The 27,597-nt window shown below is 44.7% G+C and overlaps 1 protein-coding gene across 1 annotated transcript; it reads right to left on the bottom strand.

Annotated features, from left to right (window-relative positions):
* Positions 1–511: 511 nt before the first annotated feature.
* Positions 512–27,597, bottom strand: LOC129866005 (SH3 domain-containing protein 19-like; the record flags this gene model as incomplete). The annotated part of the gene is made up of 10 exons (XM_055939140.1): positions 512–664; positions 1,661–1,752; positions 1,933–2,073; positions 8,670–8,905; positions 9,300–9,358; positions 10,673–10,958; positions 13,460–13,520; positions 18,488–19,729; positions 19,966–20,146; positions 27,466–27,597. Coding segments are annotated over 10 exons (2,466 nt in total), but the record flags the coding sequence as incomplete, so codon positions are not given.

Below are 27,597 nucleotides of genomic sequence, written 5' to 3'. Positions count from 1 at the left end.
CTCACACAGTCTCTCGCTCTCTCTCTTTCACAGTCTCTCGCTCTCTCTCTTTCACAGTCTCTTGCTCTCTCTCTCTTTCACAGTCTCTTGCTCTCTCTCTTTCACAGTCTCTTGCTCTCTCTCTCACAGTCTCTCGCTCTCTCTCACAGTCTCTCGCTCTCTCTCACAGTCTCTCGCTCTCTCTCACAGTCTCTCGCTCTCTCTCACAGTCTCTCGCTCTCTCTCACAGTCTCTCGCTCTCTCTCACAGTCTCTCGCTCTCTCACACAGTCTCTCGCTCTCTCACACAGTCTCTCGCTCTCTCTCTTTCACAGTCTCTTGCTCTCTCTCTTTCACAGTCTCTTGCTCTCTCTCTTTCACAGTCTCTTGCTCTCTCTCTCTTTCACAGTCTCTTGCTCTCTCTCTTTCACAGTCTCTCTCTCTCTTTCACAGTCTCTTGCTCTCTCTCTTTCACAGTCTCTTGCTCTCTCTCTTTCACAGTCTCTCGCTCTCTCTCTCTCACAGTCTCTCGCTCTCTAACACAGTCTCTCTCTAACACACAGTGTACATCCATAATCCTATTTGTAGGTGTCAGGTTGTTTTTGGGGACCAGGCCTCGCCTCCCTCCTGCATCCCCCAGATACCACTCCTCATCTACTGCCTCCACCCGTTACCACCTCCACCGCCTGGTAGAGAGAGGAGGGAGAGACGGAGAAGGATGGAGAGTGAGAGCGAGACAGAGGGAGAGAGAGAGAGAGAGAGAGAAAGGGAAAGAGGGGAGAGAGAGTTTATTTTCCCTTTTGTACTTCAACTATTTGCACATCATTACAAAACTGTATATTCTATTTTACAGGCTAACTACACCGCTCACATCGCGTGCGCGAGCATTGCAAAATAAATGTAGAAATCTATGTTATTCAATTAATGCACCCAAACTGCTCGGGCGCCAACGAGCGTCTGCGTTGCCAAGGGCTAAAATAGAAGTCGGTTCTATTTCTGAGCAGATCGTGCTGCAAGTCCTGCCTCTCCCATCTCCTCATTGGTTTATAGAAGCAGGTACCCACGTGCCATCTCCTCATTGGTTATACCCACGTGATTGACTGAAAGACAAACGAGGTCAGTGGCGGTAATGCACCTAATTTATGAAAGTTACCAATCGCAATATAAAGTCAAGAGAAGAAAAGGCCTGGAAGGAGGAGAGATGACTAGAAACGATTCGGTTGACCGTTTTATGTGTGGATTAATTGTCGGAGTAGAGGACCTTGTGCATTTCAGGTAAAATAACAACTCAATGTTAATATCCCAGGACAAATTAGCTAGCAACAGCAAGCTAGCTAAAAAGGACAAATTAGCTAGCAAGTGCAAGCTAGGTAGCTATAATTGCCATAAATGTTTAATGCTTTTCGACCTGTCCCCAAATTAATATAATTGGTTCAGAGTTTGTTTTGATATTTTAACCTGCGTTTGGTGTGGGGGGACAAAATAAATTAATGCACGATGACGCACGCACGCACGCACGCACGCAGCCGGTTTGAGTTCCGTGTTAGCCCTTGGCAACACAGACGCTCGTTGGAGCAATAATTGAATAACATAGATTTCTAAATTTATTTTGCAACGCTTGCCAGCGGTGTAGTCAGCCTGTAACGGAAAACCCTGACACACACAGAGCTGAGCAGGCCTACCTTTAGTGAGAGTTCATCTTCACTCTCTGCACTGAAATCAAACAGGACCTTGGCCACGCCCTTGGCCACATGCTGGTCCCTCATTGGCTGGGCTGCAGAGAGGAGCATGAAGTATGGTAAAACTCTGTGAACAAAATGTGTGTCCCCCTTAGGTACAGATCTAGGATCAGCTTCCCCTCTCCCAATCCTAACAACCATTAGTTTGGGGGAAACATAACACTGACCCAAGAGCAGTGTCTACGGGCAACTTCACCTGCTCTTGGGTGGCTCACCTGTGTTACAGGTGTGTGTGTAAGTAGTGGGCAACACTCCCTCCCATCCGTCCAGTGTTCCTCTGGTCCAGTCTGCGTCGACACGCTGTGTTACTCTGATCAGCGCCCCCTGCTGGAACCACAGATCCTCTGCAGTCTGACCTGGGAAGTCATGCAGACAGACAGACACACACACACACACACACACACACACACACACACACACACACACACACACACACACACACACACACACACACACACACACACACATAAAGCATAAAAATATGAACCTCCTCACACACATTCAGCTGTGCCGCAAGGACACACATTCCAGTCATAGCTCAGAACCAGAAGAGAAGAGAATAGAAGAGGATGTGTTTCCAACCATTAACTCCTCGTGTAAGATCCCGTCTATGTGGTTAACACTCTCACAGACTCACGGGAGAAAAAGTCAAAGGCTGTAGGATCATACAGATACTACACTTGAATTTAATGATAACGTCTTTATTGAGGACAAACATACTGACTATGACTGTGATATGTGGTTGTCCCACCTAGCTATCTGAATATACTAACTACTGTAATATGTGGTTGTCTCACCTAGCTATCTGAATATACTAACTACTGTGATATGTGGTTGTCCCACCTAGCTATCTGAAGATGAATATACTAACTACTGTGATATGTGGTTGTCCCACCTAGCTATCTGAATATACTAACTACTGTGATATGTGGTTGTCCCACCTAGCTATCTGAATATACTAACTACTGTGATATGTGGTTGTCCACCTAGCTATCTGAATATACTAACTACTGTAATATGTGGTTGTCCCACCTAGCTATCTGAATATACTAACTACTGTGATATGTGGTTGTCCCACCTAGCTATCTGAATATACTAACTACTGTAATATGTGGTTGTCCCACCTAGCTATCTGAATATACTAACTACTGTGATATGTGGTTGTCCCACCTAGCTATCTGAATATACCAACTACTGTGATATGTGGTTGTCTCACCTAGCTATCTGAATATACTAACTACTGTAATATGTGGTTGTCCCACCTAGCTATCTGAATATACTAACTACTGTGATATGTGGTTGTCTCACCTAGCTATCTGAATATACTAACTACTGTGATATGTGGTTGTCTCACCTAGCTATCTGAATATACCAACTACTGTGATATGTGGTTGTCTCACCTAGCTATCTGAATATACTAACTACTGTGATATGTGGCTGTCCCACCTAGCTATCTGAATATACTAACTACTGTAATATGTGGTTGTCCCACCTAGCTATCTGAAGATGAATATACTAACTACTGTGATATGTGGTTGTCCCACCTAGCTATCTGAAGATGAATATACTAACTACTGTGATATGTGGTTGTCCCACCTAGCTATCTGAATATACTAACTACTGTGATATGTGGTTGTCCCACCTAGCTATCTGAATATACTAACTACTGTGATATGTGGTTGTCCCACCTAGCTATCTGAATATACTAACTACTGTAATATGTGGTTGTCCCACCTAGCTATCTGAATATACTAACTACTGTGATATGTGGTTGTACACCTAGCTATCTGAATATACTAACTACTGTGATATGTGGTTGTCCCACCTAGCTATCTGAAGATGAATATACTAACTACTGTGATATGTGGTTGTCCCACCTAGCTATCTGAAGATGAATATACTAACTACTGTGATATGTGGTTGTCCCACCTAGCTATCTGAATATACTAACTACTGTGATATGTGGTTGTCCCACCTAGCTATCTGAATATACTAACTACTGTGATATGTGGTTGTCCCACCTAGCTATCTGAATATACTAACTACTGTAATATGTGGTTGTCCCACCTAGCTATCTGAATATACTAACTACTGTGATATGTGGTTGTCCCACCTAGCTATCTGAAGATGAATATACTAACTACTGTGATATGTGGTTGTCCCACCTAGCTATCTGAATATACTAACTACTGTGATATGTGGTTGTCCCAACTAGCTATCTGAATATACTAACTACTGTGATATGTGGTTGTCCCACCTAGCTATCTGAATATACTAACTACTGTAATATGTGGTTGTCCCACCTAGCTATCTGAATATACTAACTACTGTGATATGTGGTTGTCCCACCTAGCTATCTGAATATACTAACTACTGTGATATGTGGTTGTCCCACCTAGCTATCTGAATATACTAACTACTGTGATATGTGGTTGTCCCACCTAGCTATCTGAATATACTAACTACTGTAATATGTGGTTGTCCCACCTAGCTATCTGAAAATACTAACTACTGTGATATGTGGTTGTCCCACCTAGCTATCTGAATATACTAACTACTGTGATATGTGGTTGTCCCACCTAGCTATCTGAAGGTGAATATACTAACTACTGTGATATGTGGTTGTCCCACCTAGCTATCTGAATATACTAACTACTGTGATATGTGGTTGTCCCACCTAGCTATCTGAATATACTAACTACTGTGATATGTGGTTGTCCCACCTAGCTATCTGAAGATGAATATACTAACTACTGTGATATGTGGTTGTCCCACCTAGCTATCTGAATATGAATATACTAACTACTGTAATATGTGGTTGTCCCACCTAGCTATCTGAATATACTAACTACTGTGATATGTGGTTGTCCCACCTAGCTATCTGAAGATGAATATACTAACTACTGTGATATGTGGTTGTCCCACCTAGCTATCTGAATATGAATATACTAACTACTGTAATATGTGGTTGTCCCACCTAGCTATCTGAATATACTAACTACTGTGATATGTGGTTGTCTCACCTAGCTATCTGAATATACTAACTACTGTGATATGTGGTTGTCCCACCTAGCTATCTGAATATACTAACTACTGTGATATGTGGTTGTCCCACCTAGCTATCTGAATATACTAACTACTGTGATATGTGGTTGTCCCACCTAGCTATCTGAATATACTAACTACTGTGATATGTGGTTGTCCCACCTAGCTATCTGAATATACTAACTACTGTAATATGTGGTTGTCCCACCTAGCTATCTGAATATACTAACTACTGTAATATGTGGTTGTCCCACCTAGCTATCTGAATATACTAACTACTGTGATATGTGGTTGTCCCACCTAGCTATCTGAATATACTAACTACTGTGATATGTGGTTATCCCACCTAGCTATCTGAATATACTAACTACTGTGATATGTGGTTGTCTCACCTAGCTATCTGAAGATAGTAACTACTGTGATATGTGGTTGTCCCACCTAGCTATCTGAATATACTAACTACTGTGATATGTGGTTGTCTCACCTAGCTATCTGAATATACTAACTACTGTGATATGTGGTTGTCCCACCTAGCTATCTGAAGATGAATATACTAACTACTGTGATATGTGGTTGTCCCACCTAGCTATCTGAATATACTAACTACTGTGATATGTGGTTGTCCCACCTAGCTATCTGAATATACTAACTACTGTGATATGTGGTTGTCCCACCTAGCTATCTGAATATACTAACTACTGTGATATGTGGTTGTCCCACCTAGCTATCTGAATATACTAACTACTGTGATATGTGGTTGTCCCACCTAGCTATCTGAATATACTAACTACTGTGATATGTGGTTGTCCCACCTAGCTATCTGAAGATGAATATACTAACTACTGTGATATGTGGCTGTCCCACCTAGCTATCTGAATATACTAACTACTGTGATATGTGGCTGTCCCACCTAGCTATCTGAATATACTAACTACTGTGATATGTGGTTGTCCCACCTAGCTATCTGAATATACTAACTACTGTGATATGTGGTTGTCCCACCTAGCTATCTGAAGATGAATATACTAACTACTGTGATATGTGGCTGTCCCACCTAGCTATCTGAATATACTAACTACTGTGATATGTGGTTGTCTCACCTAGCTATCTGAATATACTAACTACTGTGATATGTGGTTGTCCCACCTAGCTATCTGAATATACTAACTACTGTGATATGTGGTTGTCCCACCTAGCTATCTGAATATACTAACTACTGTAATATGTGGTTGTCTCACCTAGCTATCTGAATATACTAACTACTGTGATATGTGGTTGTCCCACCTAGCTATCTGAATATACTAACTACTGTGATATGTGGTTGTCCCACCTAGCTATCTGAATATACTAACTACTGTGATATGTAGTTTTCTCACCTAGCTATCTGAATATACTAACTACTGTGATATGTGGTTGTCCCACCTAGCTATCTGAATATACTAACTACTGTGATATGTGGTTGTCTCACCTAGCTATCTGAATATACTAACTACTGTGATATGTGGTTGTCCCAGCTAGCTATCTGAATATACTAACTACTGTGATATGTGGTTGTCCCACCTAGCTATCTGAATATACTAACTACTGTGATATGTGGTTGTCCCACCTAGCTATCTGAATATACTAACTACTGTGATATGTGGTTGTCCCACCTAGCTATCTGAATATACTAACTACTGTGATATGTGGTTGTCCCACCTAGCTATCTGAATATACTAACTACTGTAATATGTGGTTGTCCCACCTAGCTATCTGAATATACTAACTACTGTGGTATGTGGTTGTCTCACCTAGCTATCTGAAGATGAATATACTAACTACTGTGATATGTGGTTGTCCCACCTAGCTATCTGAAGATGAATATACTGACTACTGTGATATGTGGTTGTCCCACCTAGCTATCTGAATATACTAACTACTGTGATATGTGGTTGTCCCACCTAGCTATCTGAATATACTAACTACTGTGATATGTGGTTGTCCCACCTAGCTATCTGAATATACTAACTACTGTGATATGTGGTTGTCCCACCTAGCTATCTGAATATACTAACTACTGTGATATGTGGTTGTCTCACCTAGCTATCTGAATATACTAACTACTGTAATATGTGGTTGTCCTCCTAGCTATCTGAATATATTAACTACTGTAATATGTGGTTGTCCCACCTAGCTATCTGAATATACTAACTACTGTGATATGTGGTTGTCCCACCTAGCTATCTGAATATACTAACTACTGTAATATGTGGTTGTCCCACCTAGCTATCTGAAAATACTAACTACTGTGATATGTGGTTGTCCCACCTAGCTATCTGAATATACTAACTACTGTGATATGTGGTTGTCTCACCTAGCTATCTGAATATACTAACTACTGTAATATGTGGTTGTCCCACCTAGCTATCTGAATATACTAACTACTGTGATATGTGGTTGTCTCACCTAGCTATCTGAATATACTAACTACTGTAATATGTGGTTGTCCCACCTAGCTATCTGAATATACTAACTACTGTGATATGTGGTTGTCTCACCTAGCTATCTGAATATACCAACTACTGTAATATGTGGTTGTCCCACCTAGCTATCTGAATATACTAACTACTGTGATATGTGGTTGTCCCACCTAGCTATCTGAATATGAATATACTAACTACTGTGATATGTGGTTGTCCCACCTAGCTATCTGAAGATGAATATACTAACTACTGTAATATGTGGTTGTCCCACCTAGCTATCTGAATATACTAACTACTGTGATATGTGGTTGTCTCATCTAGCTATCTGAATATACTAACTACTGTGGTTGTCCCACCTAGCTATCTGAATATACTAACTACTGTAATATGTGGTTGTCCAGCCTAGCTATCTGAATATATTAACTACTGTGATATGTGGTTGTCTCATCTAGCTATCTGAATATACTAACTACTGTGATATGTGGTTGTCCCACCTAGCTATCTGAAGATGAATATACTAACTACTGTGATATGTGGTTGTCCCACCTAGCTATCTGAATATACTAACTACTGTGATATGTGGTTGTCTCACCTAGCTATCTGAATATACTAACTACTGTGATATGTGGTTGTCCCACCTAGCTATCTGAATATACTAACTACTGTGATATGTGGTTGTCCCACCTAGCTATCTGAATATACTAACTACTGTGATATGTGGTTGTCTCACCTAGCTATCTGAATATACTAACTACTGTGATATGTGGTTGTCCCACCTAGCTATCTGAATATGAATATACTAACTACTGTGATATGTGGTTGTCCCACCTAGCTATCTGAATATACTAACTACTGTGATATGTGGTTGTCCCACCTAGCTATCTGAATATACTAACTACTGTAATATGTGGTTGTCCCACCTAGCTATCTGAATATACTAACTACTGTGATATGTGGTTGTCTCATCTAGCTATCTGAATATACTAACTACTGTGATATGTGGTTGTCCCACCTAGCTATCTGAATATACTAACTACTGTGATATGTGGTTGTCCCACCTAGCTATCTGAATATACTAACTACTGTGATATGTGGTTGTCCCACCTAGCTATCTGAATATACTAACTACTGTGATATGTGGTTGTCTCACCTAGCTATCTGAAGATGAATATACTAACTACTGTGATATGTGGTTGTCCCACCTAGATATCTGAATATACTAACTACTGTGATATGTGGTTGTCCCACCTAGCTATCTGAAGATGAATTGTAAGTGGCTAAATTACTAACATGTCAAATGAAAATGCTCTAGAAATCTATGCAAGTCTATATTTGGCTTTGGTCAAGAAACAAACGATTGTTGATTAAACGTCCGGTACTTAAAAGGCAAAGTCTAATCAAGGTCTTATAGTTGAGTAATTCCAAGGACCTTGGGTCTCGCTCACCTGAGGATTCCATCTTCGTGGTCTTCTCGACAACGGGCTGTTTCCCTGACGACGGAGGCGGTTCCTCAATGACCTCCGTGAAGGCCAGAGGGAAGATTCCTATTCGCCCGTGGATCTGTCCCCGCCCCAACTCCTGACCAATCACCTCCGTCAGAGAGATGACATCACCCTCGTAGAAGGTCAGCTCGTCTTCCTCCTCCCCCTCGTAGTCGAACTGTGCCACACACCTCAGACCACTAGCACAGACAGAGAGTGGGGTTAACAATACATTAGTCTGTCTGTCTGTCTGTCTGTCTGTCTGTCTGTCTGTCTGTCTCCTCCCTCTCTCTCTGTCTGTCTGTCTGTCTGTCTGTCTGTCTGTCTGTCTGTCTCCTCCCTCTCTCTCTGTCTGTCTGTCTGTCTGTCTGTCTGTCTGTCTGTCTGTCTGTCTGTCTGTCTGTCTGTATGTCCATCTACCAACCGCAAGGCCATCGTCAAGACACACAGTAGGTGACAACACCTCCAATCGATCAAACAAAATGATCTATCAATGCCTGCCTGTCTGTCTGTCTGTCTGTCTGTCTGTCTGTCTGTCTGTCTGTCTGTCTGTCTGTCTGTCTGTCTGTCTGTCTGTCTGTCTGTCTGCCCTACCTGACAGGTGCTGTGACCAGCTGGGACTTCTCTCCACTGGGTTGAGATGGAAGGATGGGCTGAAGGAGGACAGATTAACAAGAACAGAAAAATTAAACACAGGAAAAAAAACGACCAGTGTGCTGCCAAAGACTACACAAGGCTGTGAGGAATTACCGGAGGTTCTGATTGGATCTTGCCATCAGATATGGATTCTGATTGGCTGTTATTATCAGAAGGAGGCTTCGATTGGCTGTTGTCTTCAGAGGTGGGATCCCAAACCCTTCAGACATGCTAACATGCTAACACTGATTATACCCACCCAGACCTTTCAGATATGCTAACATGCTAACACTGATTATACCTACCTGCCAAGAGTATGCAAAGCTGTCATCAAGGCAAAGGGAGGCTACTTTGAAGAAACTCAAATATAAAATATATTTTGATCTATTTAATACTTTTTTGGTTACTACATGATTCCATACGTGTTATTTCATAGTTTTGATGTCTTCACTATTATTCTACAATGTAGAAAATAGTTTAAAAAATAAAGAAAAACCCTTGAATGAGTAGGTGTCCAAAATGTTGACTGTATATTGTACACATACAGTGTATTCAGAAAGTATTCAGACCCCTTGACTTTTTCCACATTTTGTTACGTTACAGCCTTATTCTAGAATGGATTCAATCGTTTTTTCCCCTCATCAATCTACACACAATACCCCATAATGACATCACAATACCCCATAATGACATCACAATACCCCATAATGACATCACAATACCCCATAATGACATCACAATACCCCATAATGATGAAGCAAAAACAGGTTTATAGAAATGTTTGCAAATGTATTAAAAGAGACCTGAAAATAGCTGTGCACCGACACTCCCCGTCCAACCTGACAGAGCTTGAGAGGATCTGCCGAGAACAATGGGAGAAACTCCCCAAATACAGGTGTGCCAAGCTTGTAGCGTCATACCCAAGAAGACTTGAGGCTGTAATCGCTGCAAAAGGTGCTTCAACAAAGTACTGAGTAATGGGTCTGAATACTTATGGAAATGTGATATTTACGTTTTTTATTTTTTATAAATTTGCAAAAATGTATAAAAACCTGTTTTTGCTTTGTCATTTTTGGGGTATTGTGATGTCATTATGGGGTATTGTGATGTCATTATGGGGTATTGTGATGTTATTATGGGGTATTGTGATGTCATTTTGGGGTATTGTGATGTCATTTTGGGGTATTGTGTGTAGATTGAGGGGGGGGGAACAATTTAATCCATGTTAGAATAAGGCTGTAATGTAACAAAATGTGGAAAAAGTTAAGGGGTCTGAATACTTTCCGAAAGCACTGTATGTATGTAAAGCCAATGTAGATGTGTGTGTTTACCATGTAACTCTTGTACAGGGGGTGTCCAGGCCTGGGTCGGAGGGGTAGAGGGGGGCCTTTCTTTGGTGCCCTCTGACCCTGCGGCTGATTGGCTGATGGAGTGGTGCAGGGGCCAGGAACAGCCTGTTGGTTGGCTGATGCGGAAGCGGGGGCGGCTACAGCCTGGGCAGGGGGTGGCTGATTGGATGATGTGGTAGAGGAGACAGCCTGGAGAGGTGGGTGTCGACCAGGAACAGTCTTCATGGGAGGGGGACGGAGAGGGAGCATCTTAAACACTTCCTGGGGTCTGACACACACAGAGAGGAGAGGAGAGGAGAGGAGAGGAGAGGGGTTAAGAGTGTGTGTGATCTGGAATATATAAAGAGATGTTCCTAGTTATTATGTAAGGGATAAACGCTGACGTTCTGTACATTACCTTGGAAATAATAGATGACGCAGAGGACTACAGAGGGTCTGAGGACTACAGAGGGTCTGAGGACTACAGAGGGTCTGAGGACTGCAGAGGGTCTGAGGACTACAGAGGGTCTGAGGACTATAGAGGGTCTGAGGACTACAGAGGGTCTGAGGACTACAGAGGACTACAGATGGTCTGAGGACTAAGGAGGACTATAGAGGACTACAGAGGGTCTGAGGACTACAGATGGTCTGAGGACTACAGAGGACTACAGAGGACTACAGAGGGTCTGAGGACTACAGAGGACTACAGAGGGTCTGAGGACTACAGAGGAGTTCATGTAGAGGACGGAGGCGCTTATACCACAGTTACCAAATAAAACAATACTAAAAAACACATTTACCGGTAGAAAAAACATTGGAATTTTAGAAGAGAATTCATCATTTTTCAACTTTTGGTTGCTAATCGTTCATTCTATTAGTTCTATATTTAAGGACACCACCCAGTTGTTCATTCTCTTAAACTCAGCAAAAAACCATCCTCTCACTGTCAACTGCATTTATTTTCAACAAACTTAACATGTGTAAATATTTGTATGAACATAACAAGATTCAACAACTGAGACATAAACTGAACAAGTTCCACAGACATGTGACTAACAGAAATGGAATAATGTGTCCCTGAACAATGGGGGGGTCAAAATCAAAGGTAACAGTCAGTATCTGGTGTGGCCACCAGCTGCATTAAGTACTGCAGTGCATCTCCTCCTCATGAACTGCACCAGATTTGCAGTTCTTGCTGTGAGATGTTACCCCACTCTTCCACCAAGGCACCTGCAAGTTCCCGGACATTTCTGGGGGGAATGGCCCTAGCCACCCTCCGAAACGACAGGTCCCAGACGTGCTCAATGGGATTGAGATACGGGCTCTTCGCTGGCCATGGCAGAACACTGACATTCCTGTTTTGCAGGAAATCACGCACAGAACGAGCAGTATGGCTGGTGGCATTGTCATGCTGGAGGGTCATGTCAGGATGAGCCTGCAGGAAGGGTACCACATGAGGGAGGAGGATGTCTTCCCTGTAACGCACAGCGTTGAGATTGCCTGCAACGACAACAAGCTCAGTCCGATGATGCTGTGACACACCGCCCCAGACCATGATGGACCCTCCACCTCCAAATCGAACCCACTCCAGAGTACAGGCCTCGGTGTAACGCTCATTCCTTCGACGGTAAACGCAAATCCGACCATCGCCCCTGGTGAGACAAAACCACGACTCGTCAGTGAAGAGCACTTTTTGCCAGTCCTGTCTGGTCCAGCGACGGTGGGTTTGTGCCCATAGGTGACGTTGTTGCCGGTGATGTCTGGTGAGGACCTGCCTAACAACAGGCCTACAAGCCCTCAGTCCAGCCTCTCTCAGCCTATTGTGGACAGTCAGCACTGATGGAGGGATTGTGCGTTCCTGGTGTAACTAGGGCAGTTGTTGTTGCCATCCTGTACCTGTCCCGCAGGTGTGATGTTCAGATGTACCGATCCTGTGCAGGTGTTGTTACACGTGGTCTGCCACTGCGGTTGATCATCCATCAACTGTCCGTCCTGTCTCCCTGTAGAGCTGTCTTAGGCGTCTCACAGTACGGACATTTCAATGTATTGCCCTGGCCACATCTGCAGTCCTCATGCCTCCTTGCAGCATGCCTAAGGCACATTCACGCAGATGAGCAGGGACCCTGGGCATCTTTCTTTTGGTGTTTTTCAGAGTCAGTAGTAACGCCTCTTTAGTGTCCTAAGTTGTCATAACTGTGACCTTAATTGCCTACCGTCTGTAAGCTGTTAGAGTCTTAACGACCGTTCCACAGGTGCATGTTCATTAATTGTTTATGGGTCATTGAACAAGCATGGGAAACAGTGTTTAAAACCTTTACAATGAAGATTTGTGAAGTTATTTGGATTTTTTACAAATTATCTTTGAAAGACAGGGTCCTGAAAAAGGGACATTTTGTTTTTTTGCAGAGTTTAGTTCTATATTTAAGGACACCACCCAGTTGTTCATCATTAGTTCTATATTTGGTTTTAATGTCCATTGTAGAATGCCCCTTCTAGCCAATCACAAAGGAGTATTCAACCACGCTGTGGTATAAACTATTTTTATTAGTATTCTATGTGTAAACTGGAGAGCAACTACAAGCTAAGTCTATCAGGAGTCCAGGACATGGACAGACAGACAGACAGACAGACAGACAGACAGACAGACAGACAGACAGACAGAGAGACAGAGAGACAGAGAGACAAGACCGACAGACAGACAGACAGACAGACAGAGAGACAAGACCGACAGACAGACAGACAGAGAGACAGAGAGACAGACAGACAAGACCGACAGACAGACACACTTACCGAGGAGGAAGAGGAGGTTCACACTCTGAGGAGACCACTGGGGCTTTCTTTTGGGCTGGAGCTGAGGATAAGACTGGAGGTGAGGACTGGGTTGCTTTACACTGTGGGTTGCTTTACACTGTGGGTTGCTTCACACTGTGGGTTGCTTCACACTGTGGGTTGCTTCACACTGTGGGTTGCTTCACACGGTGGGTTGCTTTACACGATATGTTGCTTTACACGGTGGGTTGCTTTACACGATATGTTGCTTTACACGGTGGGTTGCTTTACACGATATGTTGCTTTACAAGGTGGGTTGCTTTACACTGTGGGTTGCTTCACACGGTGGGTTGCTTTACACGGTGGGTTGCTTTACACTGTGGGTTGCTTTACACGGTGGGTTGCTTTACACGGTGGGTTGCTTTACACTGTGGGTTGCTTTACACGGTGGGTTGCTTTACACGATATGTTGCTTTACACGATATGTTGCTTTACACGGTGGGTTGCTTTACACGGTGGGTTGCTTTACACGATATGTTGCTTTACACGGTGGGTTGCTTTACACGGTGGGTTGCTTTACACGGTGGGTTGCTTTACACTGTGGGTTGCTTTACACTGTGGGTTGCTTTACACGGTGGGTTTGCTTCACACGGTGGGTTTGCTTCACACGGTGGGTTGCTTTACACGGTGGGTTGCTTTACACGGTGGGTTGCTTTACACGGTGGGTTGCTTTACACGATATGTTGCTTTACACGGTGGGTTGCTTTACACGATATGTTGCTTTACACGGTGGGTTGCTTTACACGATATGTTGCTTTACACTGTGGGTTGCTTTACACGGTGGGTTGCTTTACACGGTGGGTTGCTTTACACGGTGGGTTGCTTTACACTGTGGGTTGCTTCACACGGTGGGTTGCTTTACACGGTGGGTTGCTTTACACGGTGGGTTGCTTTACAAGGTGGGTTGTTTTACACGGTGGGTTGCTTTACACGGTGGGTTGCTTTACACTGTGGGTTGCTTTACACGGTGGGTTGCTTTACAAGGTGGTTTGCTTCACACGATATGTTGCTTTACACGGTGGGTTGCTTCACACGGTGGGTTGCTTCACACGGTGGGTTGCTTCACACGGTGGGTTGCTTTACACGGTGGGTTGCTTTACACGGTGGGTTGCTTTACACGGTGGGTTGCTTTACACGGTGGGTTGCTTTACACGGTGGGTTGCTTTACACGATATGTTGCTTTACACTGTGGGTTGCTTTATAGCAAGTATACCACTTTACATTGCAGAAATATGTGTAGCAAACACTAGTTTACATTGGAGTAACATGTGTAGTATATATAATATGTGTAGTATATATAATGTATAGTATATATAATATGTGTAGTATGTATATAATGTGTAGTATATACACTGCTCAAAAAAATAAAGGGAACACTAAAATAACACATCCTAGATCTGAATGAATGAAATATTCTTATTAAATACTTTTTTCTTTACATAGTTGAATATGCTGACAACAAAATCACACAAAAATGATCAATGTAAATCAAATGTATCAACCCATGGAGGTCTGGATTTGGAGTCCCACTCAAAATTGAAGTGGAAAACCACACTACAGGCTGATCCAACTTTAATGTAATGTCCTTAAAACAAGTCAAAATGAGGCTCAGTAGTGTGTGTGGCCTCCACGTGCCTGTATGACCTCCCTACAACGCCTGGGCATGCTCCTGATGAGGTGGCGGATGGTCTCCTGAGGGATCTCCTCCCAGACCTGGACTAAAGCATCCGCCAACTCCTGGACAGTCTGTGGTGCAACGTGGCGTTGGTGGATGGAGCGAGACATGATGTCCCAGATGTGCTCAATTGGATTCAGGTCTGGGGAACGGGCGGGCCAGTCCATAGCATCAATGCCTTCCTCTTGCAGGAACTGCTGACACACTCCAGCCACATGAGGTCTAGCATTGTCTTGCATTAGGAGGAACCCAGGGCCAACCGCACCAACAGATGGTCTCACAAGGGGTTTGAGGATCTCATCTCGGTACCTAATGGCAGTCAGGCTACCTCTGGCGAGCACATGGAGAGCTGTGCGGACCCCCAAAGAAATGCCACCCCACACCATGACTGACCCACCGCCAAACCGGTCATGCTGGAGGATGTTGCAGGCAGCAGAACGTTCTCCACGGCGTCTCCAGACTCTGTCACGTCTGTCACATGTGCTCATGTGCTCAGTGTGAACCTGCTTTCATCTGTGAAGAGCACAGGGCGCCAGTGGCGAATTTGCCAATCTTGGTGTTCTCTGGCAAATGCCAAACGTCCTGCACGGTTTTGGGCTGTAAGCACAACCCCCACCTGTGGACGTCGGGCCCTCATACCACCCTCATGGAGTCTGTTTCTGACCGTTTGAGCAGACACATACACATTTGTGGCCTGCTGGAGGTCATTTTGCAGGGCTCTGGCAGTGCTCCTCCTGCTCCTCCTTGCACAAAGGCGGAGGTAGCGGTCCTGCTGCTGGGTTGTTGCCCTCCTATGGCCTCCTCCACGTCTCAGGATGTACTGGCCTGTTTCCTGGTAGCGCCTCCATGCTCTGGACACTATGCTGACAGACACAGCAAACCTTCTTGCCACAGCTCGCATTGATGTGCCATCCTGAATAAGCTGCACTACCTGAGCCACTTGTGTGGGTTGTAGACTCCGTCTCATGCTATCACTAGAGTGAGAGCACCGCCAGCATTCAAAAGTGACCAAAACATCCGCCAGGAAGCATAGGGACTGAGAAGTGGTCTGTGGTCACCACCTGCAGAACCACTCCTTTATTGGGGGTGTCTTGCTAATTGCCTATAATTTCCACCTTTTGTCTATTCTATAAAGCAGTCTATGCATAAGGACAGACTGCATTTTTACTACGGTTGTGTTTGTAAATTTAATCTGGAGTGGGTTTACTAATGCCCAGAACGTTGTCAGATTGTACGTTCCTACATTCGGAGCGTTCAGTGGACGCTCCGGCAGAGATCGGTTGATCCGAGCTTTCTGACCTGACAACAACAGTCGAGCACCCAAGTGGCTAACGTTGGCTAACTACTTCTAGTGTGTGTGTGTGTGTGTGTCTCCAGCGTGTATGTGTGTGTCCTGTGTGTGTGTAGTAGCTAACGTTGGCTAACTACTTCTAGTGTTGTGTGCGTGTGTCTCCAGCGTGTATGTGTGTGTCCTGTGTGTGTGTAGTAGCTAACGTTGGCTAACTACTTCTAGTGTGTGTGTCTCCAGCGTGTATGTGTGTCCTGTGTGTGTGTAGTAGTTAACGTTGGCTAACTACTTCCAGACACAAATGAGAGAACCGCTCACACCATTTTACTCTCACTAGCAGAGCTGGTTAGGCTGTTTTTATGTGTTGTTGACTAACTGTGCTGCTTGCAACAATTGAATTACTTTCTTTTCCTCCAATGTTTACTGACACCAGCCATATTCAACGGGTGTTGAGCGTTGTTAAATCCGCCAGTTATTCTGCACTCTGACACACTGAGACGAGAGTGCTCTGAAATCGGAGTAGGTAGCCAGAGCGAATTTACCAGCTACGTCTATCGACAGTTGTCGCAAGGACATCATAAACATTCTATTGAAATGATTACTTGCATAATAGAGTCTTTTGTTCAGACATGTAACTAGCAAGAGACTCAGAGCTAGCTAAACAATAAACCATAATCCCAACTCATAACGTTACTACCCTGATAGCTAGCTAACATTAGGCTAAAACTAGCAAAGCAAATGGCTCTGAGATACAAATAATATTACTACAAAGATCATACACGTAACGTTAGCTAGCGAGTCAGCTAGCTAGCTAACACTATGCTTTAACTTGCAAATGAAAACGACTTTCTGACAAAATTAGAAATGTGTAATTTCTGAAAATGTAGCTGGCTAGACTATTTTACCCGTATACATGGATGGACGCTTCTCCCGCTCTGTCACGGATGGTTGCCCTTTAGTTTGAAGATGTAATCCGGAGACAGGTGTTTTACACAACAGCCTTCTCTGTGTGTTCTCTTTTCGACTCCCTTGCAATCAAACGCCAGAATTTTCTCCATCTCCTTAAATATCATACTTTAATTCCACTGATTTCAAAACTCGGTCCTCCAGAAAGGGGAGAGCAACACTGATGCAGTTCTACTTTGTGATATCTTTTTTACAAAAAAGCTGCGTTCGACAGGATTACCTACATATACCGACCAGCTCACATTATAGACAGAAAACGTGCTACAATCCAAACTCATCTCTCGGCATGTCCAGCCCATTATCTCAGCCAATCATGGCTAGCGAGAAGGTTCCTGTCTTTTACTGTGGCCATGTGCTTGATGTGATGATGTGTTAGATTTAGTTGGCTAGCTAGCAAAGGAGACGTAGCTAGCCTGCATAGAACCATGCCAATGTTTTGTTTAGCATATAGCAACCATTGCAAATAGAATGGATAGAATGATTGTTTGGTTACCAACTTCTGAATCTCAGAACTAGCTGGCTTTTTCCCCAGACAATATTTTCTGTTGAAAGGATCAAATATAATACATTTACTCATTAAAACAAACATCTATGAAAACATCATCTTTTTTATAAATATGTTGGCAACCATTTTATAAAAGCAATAAGGCACGAGAACCCGGGATTTATGGTGTGAATAAGGTCTGTTCTAAAACAGCAACGCTCCATCTCCATGGTTACCATGGTCCTCCTGTTGCTGCTGCAGCTCGAAGGCTTGTATCCTGGCTCTCATCAAGTGCTAGTCGGAAACTTGGAAAATTACAACCTAGCTAACTGGTTGAACGCGGCACCGTATAACTACATCCAGTTAGCAAGTCGGGAAATGTCAGAGTTTCCTAGTTGCGACTAGCACGTGAACGCGGCATGAGGCCCAACGCGAAGCCTATGGCTGCATTAAGTGTCTTAAGCTTAGTGCTTAACACACACACACACACACACACACACACACACACACACACACACACACACACACACACACACACACACACACACACACACACACACACACACACAAACTTACCACTCGCTCTACGGGATGATGACATGGCAGTGGGCTTCTGAGCAACACTTGGTCTAGTGTTGTTGCTGTGGAGGTCTACGGACGGTTTAGGGGGTAACGCTGGTGTTGATAGGCCGACCACAGTGCTTCTCTCCTGGGGTACCACGGCCCCGTTGGTCCTGGTTGCTACTGGAGGTCTTGGAGGGGGACGGAGTAGGGGGGTCCCTTCTGTCTGCCCCACCTGGTGGTCTGGTCTTTGGGGTTCAGAGGGGAGCTTTCTAGGAAGCTGGGGTAGGGGTGCGAGGACTGGGACAGGGGTACTAAGAGCTGTAACAGGGACAGGAGAAAGGACAGGGGTACTTGAGGGGGTCTCGGTAGGTGGGGGGTCAGTGGGTGTGGGTTGGGAGGTGGTAACTGTATCAACAGTCAAGTTCAAGTCTATCGCAAGTGAGCCTCCATCTTCCCACAATCCTTTGCGGGAGGAGGTCTTGGCAGCGAGGGAGGGTTTCCGGGTGATGACTGGGGCTGGTTTGGGGAGTGCTTGTACTCGGGGGCGGGGTTCAGGTTTTCCACCCCCTAGCAACGCTCCATCTCCGTGGTCACTGTCTGCATGGTTACCATGGTCCTCCTGTTGCTGCTGCAGCTCGAAGGCTTGTATCCTGGCTCTTATATCTTCCTCCTCCTCCTCTTCTTCTTCTCCTCTCAAGTCCCTCTCTACTTCGTCGTTGCTATGGTGATCAGGGAAGCCCCAATCGTCGGAACTGAAGGCATCCAGGAGATCCTGAAGGTACTTCCCCCCATGATGACTCACTTCTTGGTTCTCTGTGACCTCACATCCTGTCTGTCCCAGCCTCACCAGGGTCTGAACTTTGACCTCTCTCCTGATTGGTCGGAGGTTATTCTTTGTGCGAGGACGTGGCCTGGGCTGGTTATGGGGCAGAGGAAGGTCGGAGGGCGTTGTCAAGACAGTGGAATGAGGGGGGAGGACGAAGGAGGACTTCTCCCATTGGTCGGTTTGGCTGCCAGAGGCAGAGGTCAGAGGTGAGAAAGGAACAGAGGTCAAGAGATCATAGTGAAACGCTGTTGGTCTAGTCTCCTCTGTGTGTATGACGGTGTGTCTGCTGGTCTGAGTGTGTGTGCGTAGTGCTGGACTGTCTTCTAGGAAGATGAGTGTGTCATCAGCGTGCGACGTCGTGTCATCAGGGTGCGACGGTTTGGCTGTATAGGGATAGGAAGGTCTGGGAGGCTTTGGAGGTCTCCTGGCTACAAACACACAACACATGATCTAATAACAATAATAATAATAATAACAATAATATGACTACTAATAATAGTAATACTAATAATTCTTTATTGTGTCCCTTTCTGGTAATGTGTCTTGGAACTGAACAGCCCATCATTAAAACCAAAAGAAGCACTGTCACATTGTGTACCTCACACTTTCGTAATGTACCAACTCCTCACGCTAAACAACCCCTCTCTCCTCGCCCCTCTCTTACCCACAGAGCCTCTCTGGTTGGGGGCGTGGCCGTGGGCCACTGCTGAGAATTCCAGTCCAGTGTCAGTCTGCGTGGCGATGGTAGTTGTGGAGACGGAGTGTCGGGGGGAGGAGGAGAAGGAAGGAGGCAACACCTGTACCTGACTCTTCTCTCTAATCACCTCGTCATAAGAAGGAGGGGGCTGGAGGGAGGGAGGGAGGGAGGGAGGGAGGGAGGGAGGGAGGGAGGGAGGGAGGGAGGGAGGGAGGGAGGGAGGGAGGGAGGGAGGGAGGGAGGGAGGGAGGGAGGGAGAGAGGGAGGGAAAATGTCAACAAAACTATGAATGACTCACAGCTGAAAGAACAGAACTCAGAGTATAGCCACAGGAATTGAAACCTTGACAGGTATGGATAATACCGTAATTTACCTGGTCAGGTGTGGTAGGATAGGGTATATAACCTGTATGGTCTGACTAGATAAGGTACAGGTAGGTAGGTGGTAAGTTACCTGGTCAAGTGTGGTAGGATAGGGCATATAACCTGTATGGTCTGACTAGATAAGGTACAGGTAGGTAGGTGGTAAGTTACCTGGTCAGGTGTGGTAGGATAGGGTATATAACCTGTATGGTCTGACTAGATAAGGTACAGGTAGGTAGGTGGTAAGTTACCTGGTCAGGTGTGGTAGGATAGGGCATATAACCTGTATGGTCTGACTAGATAAGGTACAGGTAGGTAGGTGGTAAGTTACCTGGTCAGGTGTGGTAGGATAGGGTATATAACCTGTATGGTCTGACTAGATAAGGTACAGGTAGGTAGGTGGTAAGTTACCTGGTCAGGTGTGGTAGGATAGGGTATATAACCTGTATGGTCTGACTAGATAAGGTACAGGTAGGTAGGTGGTAAGTTACCTGGTCAGGTGTGGTAGGATAGGGTATATAACCTGTATGGTCTGACTAGATAAGGTACAGGTAGGTAGGTGGTAAGTTACCTGGTCAGGTGTGGTAGGATAGGGCATATAACCTGTATGGTCTGACTAGATAAGGTACAGGTAGGTAGGTGGTAAGTTACCTGGTCAGGTGTGGTAGGATAGGGTATATAACCTGTATGGTCTGACTAGATAAGGTACAGGTAGGTAGGTGGTAAGTTACCTGGTCAGGTGTGGTAGGATAGGGCATATAACCTGTATGGTCTGACTAGATAAGGTACAGGTAGGTAGGTGGTAAGTTACCTGGTCAGGTGTGGTAGGATAGGGCATATAACCTGTATGGTCTGACTAGATAAGGTACAGGTAGGTAGGTGGTAAGTTACCTGGTCAGGTGTGGTAGGATAGGGTATATAACCTGTATGGTCTGACTAGATAAGGTACAGGTAGGTAGGTGGTAAGTTACCTGGTCAGGTGTGGTAGGATAGGGTATATAACCTGTATGGTCTGACTAGATAAGGTACAGGTAGGTAGGTGGTAAGTTACCTGGTCAGGTGTGGTAGGATAGGGTATATAACCTGTATGGTCTGACTAGATAAGGTACAGGTAGGTAGGTGGTAAGTTACCTGGTCAGGTGTGGTAGGATAGGGTATATAACCTGTATGGTCTGACTAGATAAGGTACAGGTAGGTAGGTGGTAAGTTACCTGGTCAGGTGTGGTAGGATAGGGTATATAACCTGTATGGTCTGACTAGATAAGGTACAGGTAGGTAGGTGGTAAGTTACCTGGTCAGGTGTGGTAGGATAGGGTATATAACCTGTATGGTCTGACTAGATAAGGTACAGGTAGGTAGGTGGTAAGTTACCTGGTCAGGTGTGGTAGGATAGGGTATATAACCTGTATGGTCTGACTAGATAAGGTACAGGTAGGTAGGTGATAAGTTACCTGGTCAGGTGTGGTAGGATAGGGTATATAACCTGTATGGTCTGACTAGATAAGGTACAGGTAGGTAGGTGGTAAGTTACCTGGTCAGGTGTGGTAGGATAGGGTATATAACCTGTATGGTCTGACTAGATAAGGTACAGGTAGGTAGGTGGTAAGTTACCTGGTCAGGTGTGGTAGGATAGGGTATATAACCTGTATGGTCTGACTAAATAAGGTACAGGTAGGTAGGTGGTAAGTTACCTGGTCAGGTACTGTTGTTAGAAGTGGATTTATATGTTTTATATATTTTATACGTTTGTCTTTAAAAATATCAGTCACTTGTCAGTTGAGGCTGGTGGGAGGAGCTATAGGAGGATGGGCTCATTGTAATGGCTGGAATGGAATCAATGGAATGGTATTAAACACATCAGATGACCTGGCCTCCACAATCACCTGACCTCAAACCAATTGAGATGAATTGGGATGAGTTGGACCACAGAGTGAAGGAAAAGCAGCCAACAAGTGCTCAGCATATGTGGGAACTCCTTCAAGATAGTTGGAAATGCATTCCAAGTGACTACCCCATGAAGCTTGTTGAGAGAATGCCAAGAGTGTGCAAAGCTGTCACCAAGGCAACGGGTGGCTACTTTGAAGAATCTCAAATAAACTCAGCAAAAAAAGAAACGTCCCCTTTTCAGGACCCTGTCTTTCAAAGATAATTCATAAAAATCCAAATAACTTCACAGATCTTCATTAAAAAGGGTTTAAACACTGTTTCCCATGCTTGTTCAATGAACCATAAACAATTAATGAACATGCACCTGTGGAACGGTCTTTAATAAGACACTAACAGCTTACAGACGGTAAGCAACTAAGGTCACAGTTATGAAAACTTAGGACACTAAAGACGCATTTCTACTGACTCTGAAAATCACCAAAAGAAAGATGCCCAGGGTCCCTTATCATCTGTGTGAACGTGCGTTAGGCATGCTGCATGTGGCCAGGGCAATAAATGGCAATGTCCGTACTGTGAGACGCCTAAGACAGCGCTACAGGGAGACAGAACGGACAGCTGATCGTCCTCGCAGTAGCAGACCACGTGTAACAACACCTGCACAGGATCGGTACATCTGAACATCACACCTGCGGGACAGGTACAGGATGGCAACAACAACTGCCCGAGTTACAACAGGAACGCACAATCCCTCCATCAGTGCTCAGACTGTTCGCAATAGGCTGAGAGAGGCTGGACTGATGGCTTGTAGGCCTGTTGTAAGGCAGGTCCTCACCAGACATCACCGGCAACAACGTCGCCTATGGGCACAAACCCACCGTTGCTAGACCAAACAGGACTGGCAAAAAGTGCTCTTCACTGACGAGTCGCGGTTTTGTCTCACCAGGGGTGATGGTCAGATTTGCGTTTACCGTCGAAGGAATGAGCGTTACACCGAGGCCTGTACTCTGGAGCAGGATCGAGGTGGAGGTGGAGGGTCCGTCATGGTCTGGGGCGGTGTGTCACAGCATCATCGGACTGAGCTTGTTGTCATTGCAGGCAATCTCAACGCTGTGCGCTACAGGGAAGACATCCTCCTCCCTCATGTGGTACCCTTCCTGCAGGCTCATCCTGACATGACCCTCCAGCATGACAATGCCACCAGCCATACTGCTCGTTCTGTGTGTGATTTCTTGCAAGACAGGAATGTCAGTGTTCTGCCATAGCCAGCGAAGAGCCCGGATCTCAATCCCATTGAGCACGTCTGGGACCTGTTGGATCGGAGGGTGAGGGCTAGGGCCATTCCCCCCAGGAATGTCCGGGAACTTGCAGGTGCCTTGGTGGTAGAGTGGGGTAACATCTCACAGCAAGAACTGGCAAATCTGGTGCAGTTCATGAGGAGGAGATGCACTGCAGTACTTAATGCAGCTGGTGGCCACACCAGATACTGACTGTTACTTTTGATTTTAACCCCACCTTTGTTCAGGGACACACTATTCCATTTCTGTTAGTCACATGTCTGTGGAACTTGTTCAGTTTATATCTCAGTTGTTGTAACTTGTAATGTTCATACAAATATTTACACATGTTAAGTTTCCTGAAAATAAATGCAGTTGACAGTGAGAGGACATTTCTTTTTTTGCTGAGTTTATAAAATATATTTTGATTTGTTTAACACGTTTTTGGTTATTACATGATTCCCTAATGTGTATGTCATAGTATTGATGTCTTCACTATTATTCTACAATGTAGAAAATAGTACATTTACATTTACATTTAAGTCATTTAGCAGACGCTCTTATCCAGAGCGACTTACAAATTGGTGCATTCACCTTATGATATCCAGTGGAACAACCACTTTACAATAGTGCATCTAACTCTTTTAAGTGGGAGGGGGGGGTTAGAAGGATTACTTTATCCTATCCTAGGTATTCCTTAAAGAGGTGGGGTTTCAGGTGTCTCCGGAAGGTGGTGATTGACTCCGCTGTCCTGGCGTCGTGAGGGAGTTTGTTCCACCATTGGGGGGCCAGAGCAGCGAACAGTTTTGACTGGGCTGAGCGGGAACTGTACTTCCTCAGAGGTAGGGAGGCGAGCAGGCCAGAGGTGGATGAACGCAGTGCCCTTGTTTGGGTGTAGGGCCTGATCAGAGCCTGAAGGTACGGAGGTGCCGTTCCCCTCGTTCCCCCCTAGTACAAATAAAGAAAAACCCTTGACTGAGTAGGTGTGTCCATCATCATATTATAGATGACGTGGGTGTCCATCTTCATATTATAGAAGATGACGTGGGTGTCCATCTTCATATTATAGAAGGTGACGTGGGTGTCCACCATCATGTTATAGAAGGTGACGTGGGTGTCCATCATCATATTATAGAAGGTGACGTGGGTGTCCATCATCATATTATAGGTGACGTGGGTGTCCATCATCATATTATAGATGATGACGTGGGTGTCCACCATCATGTTATAGGTGACGTGGGTGTCCATCATCATATTATAGAAGGTGACGTGGGTGTCCATCATCATATTATAGAAGTTGACGTGGGTGTCCACCATCATGTTATAGAAGGTGACGTGGGTGTCCATCATCATATTATAGATGACGTGGGTGTCCATCATCATATTATAGATGACGTGGGTGTCCATCATCACATTATAGATGACGTGGGTGTCCCTCATCATATTATAGATGACGTGGGTGTCCATCATCATATTATAGGTGACGTGGGTGTCCATCATCATATTATAGAAGGTGACGTGGGTGTCCATCATCATATTATAGATGACGTGGGTGTCCATCATCATATTATAGATGACGTGGGTGTCCATCATCATATTATAGATGATGACGTGGGTGTCCACCATCATGTTATAGAAGGTGACGTGGGTGTCCATCTTCATATTATAGAAGGTGACGTGGGTGTCCATCATCATATTATAGAAGGTGACGTGGGTGTCCATCATCATATTATAGGTGACGTGGGTGTCCATCATCATATTATAGATGACGTGGGTGTCCATCATCATATTATAGAAGGTGACGTGGGTGTCCATCTTCATATTATAGATGATGACGTGGGTGTCCATCATCACATTATAGATGATGACGTGGGTGTCCATCATCACATTATAGATGATGACGTGGGTGTCCATCTTCACATTATAGATGATGACGTGGGTGTCCATCTTCACATTATAGATGATGACGTGGGTGTCCATCATCATATTATAGAAGGTGACGTGGGTGTCCATCATCATGTTATAGGTGACGTGGGTGTCCATCATCATATTATAGATGACGTGGGTGTCCATCTTCATATTATAGAAGGTGACGTGGGTGTCCATCATCATATTATAGATGACGTGGGTGTCCATCTTCATATTATAGAAGGTGACGTGGGTGTCCATCATCATATTATAGATGACGTGGGTGTCCATCTTCATATTATAGAAGGTGACGTGGGTGTCCATCATCATATTATAGAAGGTGACGTGGGTGTCCATCATCATATTATAGAAGGTGACGTGGGTGTCCATCATCATATTATAGAAGGTGACGTGGGTGTCCATCTTCATATTATAGATGACGTGGGTGTCCATCATCATATTATAGATGACGTGGGTGTCCATCATCATATTATAGATGACGTGGGTGTCCATCATCATATTATAGAAGGTGACGTGGGTGTCCATCATCATATTATAGAAGGTGACGTGGGTGTCCATCATCATATTATAGATGACGTGGGTGTCCATCATCATATTATAGATGACGTGGGTGTCCATCATCATATTATAGAAGGTGACGTGGGTGTCCATCATCATATTATAGATGACGTGGGTGTCCATCATCATATTACAGAAGATGACGTGGGTGTCCATCATCATATTATAGGTGACGTGGGTGTCCATCATCATATTATAGATGACGTGGGTGTCCATCATCATATTATAGGTGACGTGGGTGTCCATCATCATATTATAGAAGGTGACGTGGGTGTCCATCATCATATTATAGATGACGTGGGTGTCCATCATCATATTATAGATGACGTGGGTGTCCCTCATCACATTATAGATGACGTGGGTGTCCATCATCATATTATAGGTGACGTGGGTGTCCATCATCATATTATAGAAGGTGACGTGGGTGTCCATCATCATATTATAGAAGGTGACGTGGGTGTCCATCATCATATTATAGAAGGTGACGTGGGTGTCCATCATCATATTATAGATGACGTGGGTGTCCATCATCATATTATAGATGACGTGGGTGTCCATCTTCATATTATAGATGACGTGGGTGTCCCTCATCATATTATAGAAGGTGACGTGGGTGTCCATCATCATGTTATAGGTGACGTGGGTGTCCATCTTCATATTATAGATGACGTGGGTGTCCATCATCATATTATAGAAGGTGACGTGGGTGTCCATCATCATATTATAGATGACGTGGGTGTCCATCATCATATTATAGATGACGTGGGTGTCCATCATCATATTATAGATGACGTGGGTGTCCCTCATCACATTATAGATGACGTGGGTGTCCATCATCATATTATAGAAGGTGACGTGGGTGTCCATCATCATATTATAGATGACGTGGGTGTCCATCTTCATATTATAGATGACGTGGGTGTCCATCATCATATTATAGAAGGTGACGTGGGTGTCCATCATCATATTATAGATGACGTGGGTGTCCATCATCATATTATAGATGACGTGGGTGTCCATCATCATATTATAGATGACGTGGGTGTCCCTCATCACATTATAGATGACGTGGGTGTCCATCATCATATTATAGAAGGTGACGTGGGTGTCCCTCATCATATTATAGATGATGTGGGTGTCCATCATCATATTATAGAAGGTGATGTCGGTGTCCATCATCATAAGAAGATTAAATTGTCGTCCACACCATTCTTTCTGTACCCTATAGTAGGTGGTATACTGCTCCCCAAGATCATAGTGGTGGGAGGAGGAGGACGAGGAGGAGGGTAAGTTACCTGTATAGTAGGAGGTATACTGCTGTCCCAGATCATAGTGGTGGGAGGAGGACGACGAGGAAGAGGAGGAGGGTTAGTTACCTGTATAGTAGGAGGTATACTACTGCCCCAGATCATAGTGGTGGGAGGAGGAGGACGAGGAGGAGGAGGAGGGTAAGTTACCTGTATAGTAGGAGGTATACTACTGCTCCAGATCATAGCAGCAGGAGGAGGGGGTGGAGGGAATCCCCCAGAAGCCCCGGGGAACCAGGTGTTGGACGCCAGCGGCTCAGCTGATAGGATGGTGATCTCTGG

This window comes from Salvelinus fontinalis, chromosome 11 (assembly GCF_029448725.1).
Source record: "Salvelinus fontinalis isolate EN_2023a chromosome 11, ASM2944872v1, whole genome shotgun sequence".
NCBI classification, from domain to species: Eukaryota; Metazoa; Chordata; class Actinopteri; order Salmoniformes; family Salmonidae; genus Salvelinus; species Salvelinus fontinalis.
Note: the sequence above shows the minus strand (reverse complement) of the source record. Positions and strands in the feature narration are given on the sequence as shown.